A 16,811-nucleotide genomic window follows, 5' to 3' on the forward strand; every position below is an offset into this window, starting at 1 on the left:
GCCTTTTACATGAGTTGTTTTGTCCTGAACATGAATGTCAGTCACATGGAGGTCTGCAATAGTCCATATTGCCCTGTTTTCATAATGTTCCTTGGAATACTTTTCAAGTTGTTAATCTTAGTCTTGGAGACTCTCTACAAGCAGAATATACTTTAAACAAAATAATAGACACACACACACTAAATAAACATAACATGAAGCTTGCTAGTCCAGCAGCAAGCATACTTGTGAGCACCATTTGGCTTCTCCTGGTTTGGGTGTTCACAGTGTTTATGAAACTGTGAACTAACTCCACGCCCCAGTTAGGCAAGATGTGCCATCCACATATGACTGCTCCAGGTCTATCTTGGACCCAAAGTCTTAAAGGACCTTTATAAACCAGATGTCTTTGCCATCAAACCCTTTGAAGTTCAAAATCAGTGTTGACGTATCTCAGTGTGAGTCACCAACTTCTTTCATATAACAGTGCAAACCAAAGATTTTTTTTTTTTTAAAAAGTCAGATTTGTCATCGCTTCCTATTTTCAAGTGCTTCAGAGTACCATGTGCTTCAGGGAATTGAAATAGGAGCTTGGTGACAACCTGTGTGTTCCTCGGAGCCAGCTCCTCAACCACTGCTCATAAATGGTTTGCCGTCCTCAGCTTCTGATCTCAAAAGGAGGCTGAAACTAGGGTGTTGAGGTGTGGACACGAAGCTCAGCTCTTCCTTGTGCATGACTTGCAGCACTGTTTACCATAAAACTTGTGGTTGCAGACACCATGCTGAGGAACTAGGTGACACCAGGCGAAGAAATCTACACAGGATGGATCCTCTAAAACAAGAAAACGCAGTCAGCATGCTGTCAGCCTTTTTCTTAAGGTAAGAACAAAAACTGTGGGCCCACCTACCTTGTGCAGTTCTTCCCATTACACATTAGGACTTTGGTAGGGGACTGAGACAGGGGCAGGATTAAGATCCCAAAAAGGACTGCAACCATTAGCAAAATTTAGTCAGGTGGGGAAAAATGGATGTTAAAGTCCTATCTAGTCCAAGATCAATGCCTGATTCTCCCCACACAGCTGGGAAGCTACCACTGGTTCTGAATCAGAAGGGCTGGGGTGGGGACTGACATTGTATGTTTCTAGCAAGTACCCTGGGGATATTGATGTGGCTGGCCCATGAACTATACTTTGGAGATTGAGGAGCCTAATATACTGGGAGTCAAGACACACCTGGATTTGAGGTCTACGTCCACCATTCTGTGTAGGCTTAGATAAATCTCACAGCCAGTTTACAGATGAGCGAATTTAAGCCAATACTAGTCCTTGCTAATTTCTTTAGGTGCTCAAGTAAGATGACAGATGTGATTATATATTGGAAGCAGGACCTTGTACATCAGGAATTCTTACTCAGACAGGCCTTAGGAGATACAGAATGCTCGTGAAAGTATATGTAAAATTGTCTTTATGGAAACGTAGGTGCACGTTTTAGGAGCTGGGGCCGAGGCATCTTATTACATTCTTAAAGCACATTTTTGAGTTCAAAATATTTAGGGTCTATAGGATACATAAGTAAAATATTCTCATTCGTGGCTAGAATGTCTTATCTCCTTCCTCCTATGCCAGCCTAAAGCTGCCTGAAGCTCTGACTCAACCCACCCCCTCATCCCTAGAGGTACCCAAATGGCATCCTTCAGTGACTCCCCATTGTGCCTTTGGACGTGGCATGTAAGACTCTGAGATCTCCTACTACTTTTTCTGCTGCTCCGAGTTTGTATCGTGTCATTCTATGATTCAGAACTGCCTAGAGTTCCTCAAGCCTTGATTCTTCTGCCTAAAATCCCCTTTCCTCCATCTCACAGTAGCCCCATGATCCTTTCAGAACCTAAGCTAGTTCATGCCATGCCTCTGCCACACACTCTCCCCTGGGCTCTCCTGTCCCACTGGAGTCAGAGGTACGGTCATGACCGTGGCTGACAAGACCAGCTCTAGGGTGTGGTTTCCCCGCCCCACCAGCAGAAGCGAGTTATATCCCTATGCTATCAGTATAAGTACTCTTTTTGATTATAGTTATAATGAGGCTTGCTAATAGCTGGTTATTTTGGCTTCTATGAGTTAAGTATTTGATTTCTTTTTTTTTTTTTACTTGAATGAATATTAATTTATTAGGTATCTTTTTTAATTTCAGGAAATCATGGGGGTACATTTTGGTTACATGTTATGACTTTGCCATATTCCAACCATGATTTGAGACGTGCCCTTCCCCCCCTACAATGCTCACTGCATCCATTAGTTGTGAGTTTACCCACCCCCTAGCCCCAAAGAATATTACTATTGTGTGAGCACCTTAGTGTTGATCAGTCAGTGCCAGTTTGATGGTGAGTTCACGTGGTGCCTATTCTTCCATTCTTGTGATACCTCATTTTGGAAGATGGGCTCAAGCTCTATGCAGGAAAATATAAGAGGTGCTAGTGCACTGTCATTTTTTATAATTGAGTAGTATTCCATTATATACATGTACCATATTTTATTAATCTACTCATGGATTGCCGGGCATTTGGGTTGCTTCCACATCCTTGCAATAGTGAATTGTGCTGCCATAAACATTCGAATGCAGATGTCTTTAACACAGAACGACTTTTGTGCCTTTGGGTAGATGCCTAATAGTGGTATTGTTGGATCAAATGATAGTTCTACTTGTAGGTCTTTGAGGTATCTCTAAAAATGACTTTGGAGAGAGCTAGGAGTCCTTTCTTTGTCTCACATCCTGCATGCAAATAATCAACAGACATTATCATCAGCTCAATCTTCAAAATACACCCAGCATCTAACCCCTTCTCCCTACTGCCCTTGCTCTAGTGGAACCTCCTCCTCACAAAGAGTGAGCAAGTCCTGTTCTACTCTAGGCAACTCATATTCTGCCCATTATCTTCCTACAGGCCAGAGCCTATTGCTCCAAGTTCTCCACTGGCTTCTGTCTTACTGGAGTAAAATCTGAAGTCCTTACAAGGGTCCCTTTTAGTTTGTCTAACCCACGCTTTACGTTGTGTGTTGTATTGCAAACATCTTGCCATTCCTTAATTGGTACCATAGTCCTGTGTCAGGGCCTTTGCATTTGCTGTTCCCTCAACCAGGAACATTCTTTCTCTCCTTCTAGACTCATCCATGGCTCATTTTCTTTACTTCCTTGAGGTCTCCATTCAAATACCTCATCATCAAGAGGCCTGGCCATTCTATCTAAACTGGTTTTCCTACCTCCAATCATTCTTACTGTATACTCTGGTCCAGTTTTAATTCCTGCTACTTTATCATCTGACATTGTATATTATTGGTTGGTTTGGTGTCTGTTTCCATCTAGAAGCAAAAAGGAACGGTGGTTTGAAGGTGGGACTGTGGAACACTTTGTTCATTGCTCTATCCCCAATCAGACACCAGAGCAGTTCCTGATTTATAGTGAGCACTAAATATTTAAAGTAAGCATTATTTCCCTGCCTTATAAAAAGCTGAGAAAGTTAAAAACTTGTCTAAAGCTCTCTAGCTAGTGTAAGAGTCCTTGGTTCTTCCTACCCCTCAAAGCTGCCCCTCTGAAGATGTGGGATTCCATGAGGGGGAGTTTACCAGTATTGAGTGCCTGGTCACCTCCAGCTTAATCTCACTGGTCTGCAGCCCAGGCATCTTCTAGATGATACATACAACCAGTTACACTGTAGTGTGAGGACAAGTTTCTAGTTGGTATCTCTGCTGAGGGCCTTTGATAAAATATGCATGGTTCAAAGTCATAAAGATGGTTCCCCAATGTGGAAATCCAGTGTTGATGGTGTAGAATGAATGCCTGGAAACTGGCAGGCAGTACAGAGGGGGGCCAGAGGGATAGCAAACCTGCTTAGTTGTTCTGGAAGACAGAATAATGCCCACCTGGGTACAATCATCTTGCCTAGGGCCCAGTGTGAGTGACTACGGCTGGAAACTGCCACCTGAGTATAAGATAGTGAAGGGGAAGGCTGTACCCTCAGAAACCCAGCAGAGGGCCTAGCCCATAGTTGGAATCTGAGAAAAGTCAGGGAATTGAATCTTCTTCCGTGTGTCACCATGAGCGTGCTCACTACTTAGAGCCAAAAAGTACACTCCCAGTGGGTTCTGTAGTGATCACCCTGTGGATTAACACAGGAGGAGGACGCACGGGGTAGTAGTTCAGGTTGACCACTGTCCCTGTATCTGGGGCAGGAATGAGAGAACTAGGAGAAAAATCCCAAACTCAGCACACTGTAAGCCACATTTTTGGTCACAAAGAAATACCAGGGTTTGTGCCTTCTACCTCTCCAAAAGGAGAGAAGTCCCTCTTTTAATAACCTTTTCTCAAATGCCCCTGTGACGACTCCTCATTCCTGTACCACAGGTAGAAGTGACCACCTTCATGACCCACTACCACTTATTATTCCTCCTCCTCTGAGACACTGAGCTCCTTGGAGCTTAAGAACAGGACCCTGTTTTATTCTATCCCTAGAAGAGTGCCATGTGCTTAATGACTTAGCTTTAAAGTACAGGACCTCATGGCACTCATGTATTTATACATATAACACATTGAGCACCTACTGAGTGCCAGATGTCATAGCAGGTGAACAAGAAATGATAAGACCGGGGGCCTCCCTGTTGAGCAATTTGCACCATGGGCCACTGTCCTTTGGCCTTCCTGAAAGTGCTGAGGGGCTTACACTTTGTGGTCTTCTAGGCTGAGTCTGTGGGTTCATCTGTGGCCACCTGACTAAAGGGTGGAAATGAGAAATCACGGATGGTAAAGAAAGGAGGACAGGAGCTTGAAGAACAGGAACCCTTGCTCAAAAATGTCCATTTCTTCCCCACGTAGAATGCCAGCAAGAACTGGAGATGACCTGGCTTTGAGCAATTGCTAGATGTTTTGTGCAAGCTTCAGATAAGATAGCGAAGAGCAGAGGAAGGAAAAGTGATGCCCCATCCTGGAGCTAAGACTATAAGACGTAGATAAACAATGACTTAGAGATGCAAAGTGATACAGTGAGGGGAGAGCCAGTACATGGCAGTCCTGGAAAAGGCGTGACTACGTAAAAAAGAAAACCCAGCAGTTACATGCTAGAAATTGATTTTTGAGCACAAGGAAATTGGATTAAGGTGAAAAATATTTCCTGGTATTTGTCAGATTACTTTAAAATAAGTTGGACTAGTAAGAATGGTACAGTTCACTCAGATAATTGAATTTCCATTTCCCCATCAGTACTCATTGCACTTCATTGGAACTGACTTTAAGAAAACATTTAAGGTGCAGTCCAAAGGCAATACATATTCACAGTCATTGACTCTAGTTTGTCTCCTCGGTTAAAATATGAGCTCCTTGAGGTCAATTCTTGTTCACTCTCATTCCCACTGATTAGCATGATCTCTGGGAATATAACGGTACACGTGGTGGTTACTTTTTCACTTGTTTATTCAATAATTTTAAAAAATGAGCTAGAGAGATGACTGTTTCCTACTTTCAGAGTAAGAAGTAATGGCTAAATCTGTATTGCATTATGGAAGTCAATGGTACACAAGATCATTTTGACACAAACTGGCCCAGCATTGTGCCCTGTGCAAGCTGTACAACCAAACAAAGTGGGCTTTTGGAAAATTCTCTAAAGCATATAGAGCCCTTTACCTTTCTTTTCAGGAGCTGGACAGAAGTTTGTATTACAGGCTCGCAGCACTGGAGGTTTCTGCCGGAGCAGGCAAGTCGAGGCAGGCCGGCCTTGCTGAACACAGTGGACCGATCGCATCTGCACGCCGCCCCCGCAGGTGACTGAGCACTGTGGGAAAGATGAAGGAGTGAGATCCATGCAGCTGGCAAGCGTCTTTCCTGAGGTCAGTGACATCAAGTGGAAGCTCTGTGCTTCAGGACAGTACCAAGATGCCTGCTGATGACACGAAGATTGGCTGGAGCCAGGCCCATATGCTTACTGGCCACAGAGTCTATCCTAACCAGTGTGAGCCCTTTCATCTGATGAGAAGGGCTTTAGGCAAATGCTATCTATCCAGCCCCAGAGTATGTGTCTTCCTCTGTTAAGTGACTCATAAAGAAGAGACGTTCCAGAAATACAGAAGCTGCCGTAAGAATGCAGAAACAAATACAGACACATCCAGGGAATTAATCACAGTATTTAAGGAATTCCAGGCCATCTCTGCAGATGCAACAGTGGAAGAGATAGTCCAAAATTAGGACCAACAAAGATCATCTGAGGCAGCTTTGGAATTATATCTTCAGTGCCCAGAGAACCTGAGTTAGCATGGTGGATTTAGTGTTTTTTAGAAGTCAGTGATTTCACTGTCCAATCCAAAGTTTTAAAAAATAGGCAACTGACAAGGACTGTCAGCTTTATTTTACCCAGCTACAAAATATATTAGCTTTTCATGTGTGTAACAGAAAAAAGGGAAATATTATCAGGGAAAAATGCAGCACTTTAAATTCACTTTTTGTTGTTGCTGTCTTGGTTTAAAAATTCACTATATTATCCCTTTTCCCCCTAATCTTATTGCAGACAGATGAAGGCTTTATCTCACCATCAGATGGCCTGGTAGTCAGGAAGAAAAAAATCTGTTGGGGTGGAAAATATAGCTGTATGGTTGTCATCAAATCACCTAAGTAAGTATGAGACAGTAAATATTTTAGGTTGTGTGGGCCACGTGGTCTCTGTTGCAACTACTCAACTCAGTGGTGGTGGGCACTATATAAGCGAATAAAACTTTATTTATAAAAACAGGCCAGAGTCTGGGCCTACTGGCATTTTTTTGTTGATCTTAATCTTAAAAGAATCAATTATAAAAATTTACAAAAAATCCACACTAATATGCACAGCCCCTATTGGTTAGAAAGCCATAAGGCCTATAACACAGCTTTGGATTCCTGAAGACAAGCTGTTCTCTGCACCCTAGCATCACACTCCAAGCCTAGCCAATAGGAAGCAACCTGATGTGACCCAAGCTTCATCCACATCCTCTCAGAAGGGTGCCTGTCCCAACTGATGAGCTTACAATCTGCTGTCTTTGGGTGAATTGCTCAACACTGAGCATTACCTGTCTCATCCACAAGGTAAGGATGACACTGCCCATCAGTAGGGTTGTTTCAAGGATTAAGTGAAAGTACTTAGTTTACTAAAGTGCATAGCAGGGGTTTGACAAATGCTATTATTATATTACTAAGAAGCAAATGAGTAAAGACTGTGAGCAGCATTTCTAAACAGAAGGCTACAGTGATGGTTTTACTAGTAGCAGCAACAGCCAACATTAGCAAAGTGTCTCTTATTCATTATCTCATTTTTTACCAGCTGAGAAAGCTGGGGTTTACAGATTATGTAACCTGCCCTGGGTCATATAGGCAGTAGAACTGATCAAAGACCACAGGGCATTTTGCCTTCAGACTTTGAGCCCTTGGTTCTTGATGTTTGGACAACTGTCAGTGGACTAAAAGCAATCCTTCACAGAACGCCTCCTTTCCCACAGCCCCCTTGAATATAAACCTCCGGAATCTAAGTGCACCTACCTGTTGCCATGGTGATGAATACCATCCGGCTGCCGTGTTGTACACTGGACTGGCTGGACAAGGCCTTCGGTTACAAGTTTCTTCCAAGTCCAGGTTTGGTTTCTTAAGGTTGCGGCATCTTCGCTCCGGGAAGGTTATCAGCTTTCCCTGGAAGGCCTTCTCACTGCATTTCATTTCCCTCTTCCTCACACCCAAGCCACAGGTTGCAGAACACTAGAGCCAACCAAGAAGGGACATGTTAAGAATGCAGAGTTGCCTAGTCACATCTGTTGGGCAGATACATTTTGATACAGGTTCTACCATCCACCTGAAATTAGAGGTGTGGTATCAAGGGCCCAGTCTGTTATGCTACCAGTGAGGAAACCAAAAGTAAGAGAATTAGAATGACTTTCTCTTTAATGGTGCTAAAGACTCTGTGACTTTGGGAAAGAGGCCCCACTGTTCAGCAACCTTGAGATGCCACATGAGTGTGAGACTCCTAGAATTGGCAGAAGGATGAGATCAGAGAACTATTTGGATGCACAGGTTTGGGGTGAAACACCTGTGGGTCTAGGGCTACCTAAGGCCTCTCCAAAGTCTGGGCCCAGAGAAAAGGGTTAAGAGACATGTGAGTGGAAGAACCACTGTACAACAGATAATTGTCTTTTATGTTTACCCTTGGCTGAGATTAAACCTAATGCTGTGTTATGGCGTGCAGGGAGCAGGGGGAGGAAGGTGGAATAAGCGTAAGAAAATGTTCTGAAAAGAATTGTAAATAGTATTATGGAATAACATATGGGATCTGGTAAAGTGAATATATCAATAAAATTGGCATGAGTGTAAATATTGTGTGCAATACAGGACGACCGTGACCTTCACCCTTACTACTCTATGAGGGAGGTGTACTTGTTAGCTCCCGAGGTTTAGCTGTGTCAGTGGCTAACCCAAAGTCCCACCCGTATTAAAACAGGGTAAGTCTGATTCAAGCCCTGGTGTTTGGCCATTTGGTTATAATATCTCTTACCACAGGTATGGAGAAGAGATGGACATATTGCTATAACATGTGTGATATGGACATGCATAAATCATATGCTTATCACTTACAGTAAAAGCCCCCTCCCTGTATTGGACCTCACCCTCCCCCTTATTGGTTTTTTTTCTTCTCAATCTTGGCATCAGACTATAAATGCCTTGAAAGTAGAGATATCATTTGTCACCATTGTATCCTCTGCGCTAGCTGCTTTCCGTATGTTTCCTAAGTCTGTGAATTCAACCTAGTTTCCCAAGCCAGGGATCTAGGCAACATCTTCACATCTTTCTCTTTCGCCTACCCCTGCATCTGCCTGCAGGTACCCAGTGGCCTCGTTGGAAACTCAACACCCTTGCTTCTCTCCATCCCTAAAACACTTTCATCCTCTGTCTCCATTACTGCAATAGCCACATAAAGGCTTTCCCATCTCTAAAATGAAAACGTTCTATTTCTTTAAAATTTCAATTGGCTCCCCCACTTTTATAGAATATATTTCTAGAATATCACCCAAGGCCCTCCTGGTTTGGTCCTCATGAAGTTTGCCACTTTACCACAACTGTCCCATCCTTACTGTGCATAGGATTCTCTGTCTGCAACAACCTCTCCCCAACTCCATCCTGCTCATCCTTAAGCCTCACACTCTCTGGAAAGTCTCTTCTGCCAAGAACTCCGTCTTGGGGTGCACCTCGAGGTTTCCTACAGAAGCAGAGACTCCTACTGCAGCACTTTGCATTCCTTATCATGTTTTTCTATGTGTGCTTTATGAAGTTTTGTGGCCCCACTGCCCAGGCCCAGACCTCATCAGCGTGACATGTGCTTTTTCAATGTTTGCTGAAAAAATCAGGAGGGAAGAACTGACATAGAGTGAGTAGCTGATATACATGTGTACTACAGAAAGGAGTTTTGTGAACCTGAATACTGGTAGGTGAGCTAAAAAAAACTCCAACAATGCGTCTAAACTCAAACCTCACTCCACGACGAGGTGACCCACTGCAGCCGGTTGTTTTTGGGGCATCGTCCTAGCACACATCCCTCCTGCGCCCCGGGTCTGGGGACGCTGGTACACAGGCTCTCGGGGACGGTTTCTGTAGCAGAGCTTTTGCATAATACTTCACGCTTCCTCACTCCTCGTCCACAGGTCTTGGAGCACTGGAGAAGCAAAAAGTAAAATGTCATTTGCATGCTTCAGATGATTTTTTTCTGGGTAAATGCTGAGACCATACTAATATAAAAAAATGTTTGCAACTCTATTTTTAAGCATTTGAACAAAATTCCCAGTAAAGTCCTTTGCAGCAGGAGAAATCCACCCAGAGGCCTAGGAAAACCTGTAACTTGTCCATGATTTGCCTTCACTTTCCAAATCTCCAGCAGCTGCTGTGTCAAGTTCATTATGAAGTAGAGGTTCTTTTCTGAAGTGTTACCATGTGTATATTTCTCTCTGGCACCAGGCAGAGTTGACCTGAGCAGTTAGCTAAACAGGATTCCTAGTATCTCCAACCAGGAGAATAATAGAATACATGGGTACATGTATATGCACAATAACAGGCTTGGGGAAGATTTAGTCCTTAGCCCCAACGCCTGCTGCCTCTGGGCCGTACACTCACTATTGGGGACAATATGTAAGTACTCATCAAGCATTTGTGGATAAGTTTCCATAATATACATCTTCAGGGTGGGCAACTTACTCTCTCACTTACTTTTTTGAGCCTCACAAAAACTCTCCCACGGTCACTTAAAACACTTTGGCTCCAAGCTCAGATTTGGCCTCAAGGGCTGTATCACCATTCCTACCTTCGATCATAGGCAGTCAGCTGGGGCACCATATTGGCTGTTCAGAGGACCCTTGTCAATTCTCATGCATGAAATGGGGGAGGGAATGGCAATAATACTATAATTAGCAAACCATGGTGGCAGAGAATATTAATGCCTTCCACATGATGCTGCATATTTTAGCATTAGTACCAGAGCCTGTATCACACAACTCTCTAACAAGCATGAGATAAGTGCTATTATCCTTTTTACAAAAAAAGGTAATGGCACATCAGGGTGCTTGGGCATCTTGACCAAGGTCACCAGCACAGCTGTAGTAAGTAGTAGAGATGAGCACACACATACACTTGATGCCGGATCACAGAAATAAACCACTCAACATATCATCGCTCATTCACATACATCATTCCCAATTGGTTAATTCTTAATAAAATTTTCATTTTATGCTCACAGTTCTTTTTTAGAATGGCAAAATCCGACACTGGATTCCTAGACACGTGGTCTCTAAAGGAAGAATAGGTTACAATAGCAAATTCGGAAGGCCCCTTTTCATGTTAGTCATGAACCACTTCTCGAAAGGACACATGGTTTGAGCAGTCAAACTTTAAAAAAATGCTCAAATATTTTCATATGAAATTTGGGATAGATGCCCTGAACTCCAGCCCATTTCATGAGGTCCATTGGAAACTCCCTGTTTGCCTTTGCCCATGCCCACCATACATATTTGGCCAAAACAATTCTTTAAATCCCTAACTGCAAAGAAAGACCAGACTCACCGTAATAGAGTAGATTTACCCTCAGCTATAAATGCATATATATCCTTTCATTTGAAAGTACCCCTAAACAACTTCAAAGACACTTTCTTCCTCCTAAGCCCCTTATTTCCCTGACATAGTCCTAATGTTTAAAAAAAAAAAGCTTACTCTGACCTTTCCTTGGGATATATTAGTGCATTGCTGAACTAAAAAAATACCCTAAAGGAAGGCATGGCAGAAATGGGAGCAGTGGCTGCCACGTGGCTTCATAGTTCAGGTACTGAAACTCTTACAATTTCTTCTGTAAAATTTGTTAGCCACCCAGGGTTTGGCAGAAACTGGGCTATCACCTACCCCCGGGTGCTGTAAGGCAGAGTCTCTCCCCTTCAGCACCACGGACCTTTTGGATCAAAGAATTCTCTGTTATAGGAGCTGTCCTGTAGGACATTCACCTCTACCTACTAGATTCTAGTGGCACCCATCCCCCCAAATGTGACAATCAAAACTGTCCTCTGGTAGGCAAACTCACCCCCAGTTGAGAACCTCCGCCTCAGAGGGAATTCTGAGTGGTGAATGACAGGTCATCCTATACCTCTTCCAACTGTAAAATTTTATGCCCAACTCCTCTCCATAGTCTTCTAACTCTTGCATCAACAGGAAAGAGGGGAACATCCTCCCTCTGCCTCCTCCTTTCCATTTGCTTTGGAGAAATCAGTTGCCAGGTCTCTATGCCAATCCTCTACATTGAAAACTCCTCTCCAGCTGTGCTTACTAGGGTAGTAAAACAGCCCCACCCTCTAATTTCTGGACCTGTAAGGAGGATGCTAAACTCTGGGACAGTGGTTCCTGAACTTCAGGTTTCATAAGAATCACTAAAACCATGAGTTACAAGGCGGATCCCTTGTCACCACCACATTAACTCGATGCAATTCCCATGAAGCTGTAAACAAGTGAGAGCCTCTCCAGGAGTAAAGACACCTGTATTTTCTCCACCTGCATCTTGCATGAGAAATGAGACCAATGATTTTAAGTCTCTCCCAGTTACCTGAGACCAGGGCCCGAGGCTCCATTCTGGAGGGCAGGCATGGCTGTTGCAGACTTGAACCTGAGTGGGTGTGCTCACCGGGCAGAGAGAATGCAACACCGCTTCCTCCTTCTGGAAGGGCCTCTTTTGCACACACTGGATCTTCCGGCTCTGCTGGCCCCCAGCGCAGGACTTGCTGCACACGCTCCATTCACCCGGCATCCAACTTTCAGGGAAAAAGAAAATTACTTCCAATGAAGCTGAGACTCAGTCTCGTCACTTCTAAAGCAGTTACTGTGAAAGATTAAGCACTTGATGAAAGCCTTAGATCAATTTTAGAACCAATAAAGGCAATTTATACTAGTTCTTTGACAGATGTTGAGGCCTACACACATGTTACCCAGATATAAAGAATTGCATTTAATTACCACATGGTTCTGGGGAAAAAAATATTCCTGCCTCTGCGTGGGAAGGGACCCATGCCATTTTAATATCTACAACAGTTCGTTCAGCCACATTGATTGGGATTTTCCTAGGCATCAGGATTGGAAAAATGAAAGAGGCAGGCTTCTTTCCGTTAGGGAACATACAACACAATCAAAAGGTTGGTATGCGAACAAATAAAGACAATATTTTCTGATAAGTGCTGCAGTGGAAGTCAACTCAAAGTACACTAATGAGGCCAATGGAACAGGTCACTTCCAATGAGAAAAGGCGGGAGATGTGTGTGTAGGAGAGAAGGTCCCCAAATGACATTTCCAGTTAGTCCTAAATTTCTTGAGGGGCTAATGATCTACCCTCATGCTCTTTATTCAAAAATCGCCAGGCCCATTTCTTACAGCTGTCTGACACTTGGTGTATATTTGAATGATGATCCATTGAAATTACTAATCCTTTTCAACTACTACTTTTGATTAATTGAAATTCTATGATTTGAAGGCTCAGCACAAATAAGACGCACCACATATAACTGTTACACATCTGAGCCACAGCAGCAAGGTCTGAACACGATCTTGGATTGGAAATATTCTAAATATCTTTTTAGGAAATAAAATATTAACAACATCAAATATGTTTTTTCCATACCTTTGATTTTCTGTCACCTTGCCTACTTCTATAATTTTTCTCTCTGGTGTCCCCTATAAGCAGATGTGTGACATTAAAGACCTTTAGTTCAGAGAATTAAGCACACGAGTTCTAGGATTACATGTGTTCTAAAACATTGTATAAGCTTTACTATCTTATTTAAAGATGCTATCAAATAGAATAATTCCTCATGCATACACTTATTTATACCTTATAATCAGCTATATAAGGAACACATTATGAAACTATTAGTTTCAACATTTGGCTATAAAAAGGGCATTTCTGTCTAGCAAATTCAAGTTTCTTCCCTTTATGATGAGTCTGTAACAGAATCAGAAAGAGCAAAACCCAAATAGACATGCATGTTCTTCCACCTGTGAGCCCCAGGCCAACGCTCTGCCCAACCTCAACCCTCATCCACCTGCTCTCAGACCCCCACATTGTCCATTGTATCTGCCAGAGTTTTCCTTTATACATAACATTTGTATAGCACAGATTACACTGCATCTCAATTATTTCTTCACATAAGCATCTATTCCATTTGGTTGTGGGTTCATCGATGGCAGGAACTACCTGTTACTCGTTTCCATTCCCCAGTTCTCAGCTGAGGGCCTGGTATACAGTAAGTGCTTATGATGTGTTTGTGACATGAGAAAGTAATGGAGCTAGTGAGGAAAAATTCTTTTGTCCTTATGTCTCTAAGAGTCTAAACCTTTCTTTCTAGTATTTCCTTGGGGAAGAATAATTTTTGAAAGGCCCCATTATTCCAGCAGAAAATACTGAGAAATAATAATGGAAGTGGGCAGAAGATCTTGCCTATGTCACTATTACCCCTCTGCAAGGCCACTGCAAGGGGCTGTCCCTGCTCTTACATAGCCAGTAAATTTGTTACTGCATGGAACAGCATTTTGACATGTAGTTATCAGGGAAGTCCATGACCTGGGCTCTCTCCCTTTTCATGATGTACATGTAAATAGGGTTCCTTTTTTTGGTTGGCTGGAATAATCAATGATGGGAAGGAGGCTCAAAATATCAGCTCACCATTCAAGTGTATTGAATGCCCCTACAGGTATGTAAACACACCTCACCACCTAAATAGGAGATTACTCCACAAGGGTCAATAACACTGTTTGGTAATCATAGCTTAGAGCCACTGGCATATTTCTTAGAACCAGTTATTTTCTTAGCAAAAGAGTAAAATCCATGGAAGCTCCCCAAATTTCTTTCTCCTCTTTGTGTCCATGATACATCTGGTTCCTACAGCCTAAGAGAAAAACTTGGTTGACAAATGGGCATAGAGGATTGGTGGAGAGCTGAAACCCCAAACGATTATGGCAAATGCACTGTTATTTACAAAGAAAAAAATATGCATATATATATATAGAGAGAGAGTGTAATATGATTGTATCACCACAAACCAAACAGTACTTATTAAGATGATCTAAAACATTGGTGAATAAATATATTTGGCAGAAGATAAATCACCTAAAAAGAAACTCCATTTGGCTGGGAAGATAACTTAAAATTAGTGTTCTAAAAACAGTGTGGCTAAAATCAATCCAGGAACAAACTCACTGAGTCCCACAAGAGGGTACCATCAGCGAATGGACTCACCACTTGGCCTATACCTCTTTCTTTTTGTGTCTCACTACTGTGTAATTTGCATTTGGGGTTTCATGGTCTGCATAGTATTATGATTTGTAAATTCTTGGATGACTTATATAAAAGTTAAACCTACAACCACATGCAAATTTAACTAATAGAGGATTCTATGTTGTTTAAATATCTGTTTGATTCAGTTCAGAGCAGAAGAATCTTTATGCAAAACTTTTTTTCAAAAAAGACACCTTCATATCCCAAGGTTAGATTTGTATAGCCAAAGTCAAGTCCATGTTTTAAGCAAATGTGTGTTTTTCAAGTCATATTTCGACCTCAACCATCTTGTTCTTCTATTGTTTTTTTAGGCATTGCATCTACCTTTGCATCTCTTTCAATTAGAAGTTATTAAAAGTAGGCTTTCATCATCTCGTAACAATAAAGGCATACAAGTACAAATATAAACGGAAAGACATTTCCAGATGACTTACTAGGCCGGGCAGGAGAAAGCATTGCATATTTTGGGTTCAGTTGCTGGCTTGGTTCTTGCGTTGCAGAATGAGGAATTGACTTGAGTATTTTGATCTCGTAAGCAAATGGCCTTTACGCTTATGTAACCTAATAAGACATCAGAAGTTACAAAGTGAAAACTACAGATAACTATTTCAAAAGTTTAGCTTCTGATTTATCAGTACTGTGATATCTTATTTTAGAAATGGAATCCAAAGATTTTGTGAAAATACCTCTTTTGATAAAATCTTAAATTCATTTGAATTCCATTTCCCCCCCAAGATACTACAGTTCATATTTTAATAATTTTAACATGCATTAATACAGTCTTAGTTTTCAAAACTGATGTGGATTCTAGAACCGTAAAATGGTAAATACAACCTTTTGGAAACAGAGTAACTATAATGGAAAACATCCCACCAAGCTTTGAATCATTTACACACATCAAATGGATAATGTTCTTCAAAGAAAAATCACTGGTGAATTACGTATGGGAACCCTTAGACTCTGTTTTGCTATGAAGCACCTTATACTTCCATAACAGTATGATGCTCACATAAGCAAAATGTTGAATTCACTGAATATATATTCATACCTATCTGCCAGGACTCTCTTTTGTTTGTCTGATTTCAAAATTCATTTCAGGACTTCCTGACGGAGGCATCAATTCTTTTGGAAATAATTGTATTTTTAGCTCCCCAAACAAGGATGCTGCCTCTCCTTTGAATTGTGTTTGCTTTTATTTGCATGGTACTTTTCCTTCATAAAAAGTTACTCCTGCTACAACGATTAGCAGTTAGTCCAGCTCCTGGGGTTGAAGCAGATTTGCTTTCCAGAGGCACTTAGCAAAACACCTTGAAATTCCCAAAATTTTTAGTAGTTAACTTCAATAGAATTTATTCACTTGGACTCTTCTCCTCTTGTGCTTAGGACATAAGCATGGTCTGTGAGTCACCTGAAGAGTTTGCTAAGTCAACGCAAGGTGGGGGTACAACACACTTCTCCTGCAGCCTCCTCTTGGCAGGATTTACACCTTGTAAATAGAAAACGAATCAAACTTCTCTCCTTCTCAAAGCACTGTACTCTCCTTAGAATCCCAGGAACCTATTGGCAATGTTCTCAAAGAACGTTTGCTACATGAAAACCTGCTCACAATCTAAGAGTAAGCGAAACAGGGTCGAGTGCAAAGATATGTCTTTATCATTATTTCCGTTCAGTAAAGAAAAAATAAAAAATGACACTGTGGTTTGTGTCTCAGTCTGTCAAACATGTTTATGTTTGCACAGGGAAGAAGACAAAGTGACACAGACCGAAGTATTAACACTGGCTATTGCTGACTTAAAAATTGTGGGAAATTCTTTTTCTTCTTTATAGCATGGTGCCTTTAAAATATTTATTAGTAAAAATGTATCACCTTTTAATTATTTTACATATATATTAATATTTAAAAAGTATTTCTTCGTATTTTGCTAATTACCATGGACACCTGAAGACAGGCCTTACAGGCATAAGAATTTCTCCATTTTCTGTATGTTTG

The 16,811-nt window shown here is 41.8% G+C and overlaps 1 protein-coding gene across 1 annotated transcript in view; it reads right to left on the minus strand.

Moving 5' to 3' along the window:
- Positions 1 to 695: 695 nt before the first annotated feature.
- ADAMTS18 (ADAM metallopeptidase with thrombospondin type 1 motif 18) overlaps positions 696 to 16,811 on the minus strand; it is a 123,406-nt gene continuing 107,290 nt past the window's right edge. The window contains exons 18-23 of the mRNA XM_069456401.1: positions 15,256 to 15,382; positions 12,104 to 12,308; positions 9,500 to 9,682; positions 7,525 to 7,737; positions 5,647 to 5,794; positions 696 to 811 (exon numbers count right to left, since the gene is read on the minus strand). Of these exons, the coding sequence (XP_069312502.1) occupies positions 696 to 811; positions 5,647 to 5,794; positions 7,525 to 7,737; positions 9,500 to 9,682; positions 12,104 to 12,308; positions 15,256 to 15,382 (992 nt within the window). The remainder of the gene's footprint in view (positions 812 to 5,646; positions 5,795 to 7,524; positions 7,738 to 9,499; positions 9,683 to 12,103; positions 12,309 to 15,255; positions 15,383 to 16,811) is intronic.

This window comes from Eulemur rufifrons, chromosome 23 (assembly GCF_041146395.1).
Source record: "Eulemur rufifrons isolate Redbay chromosome 23, OSU_ERuf_1, whole genome shotgun sequence".
NCBI lineage: Eukaryota > Metazoa > Chordata > Mammalia > Primates > Lemuridae > Eulemur > Eulemur rufifrons.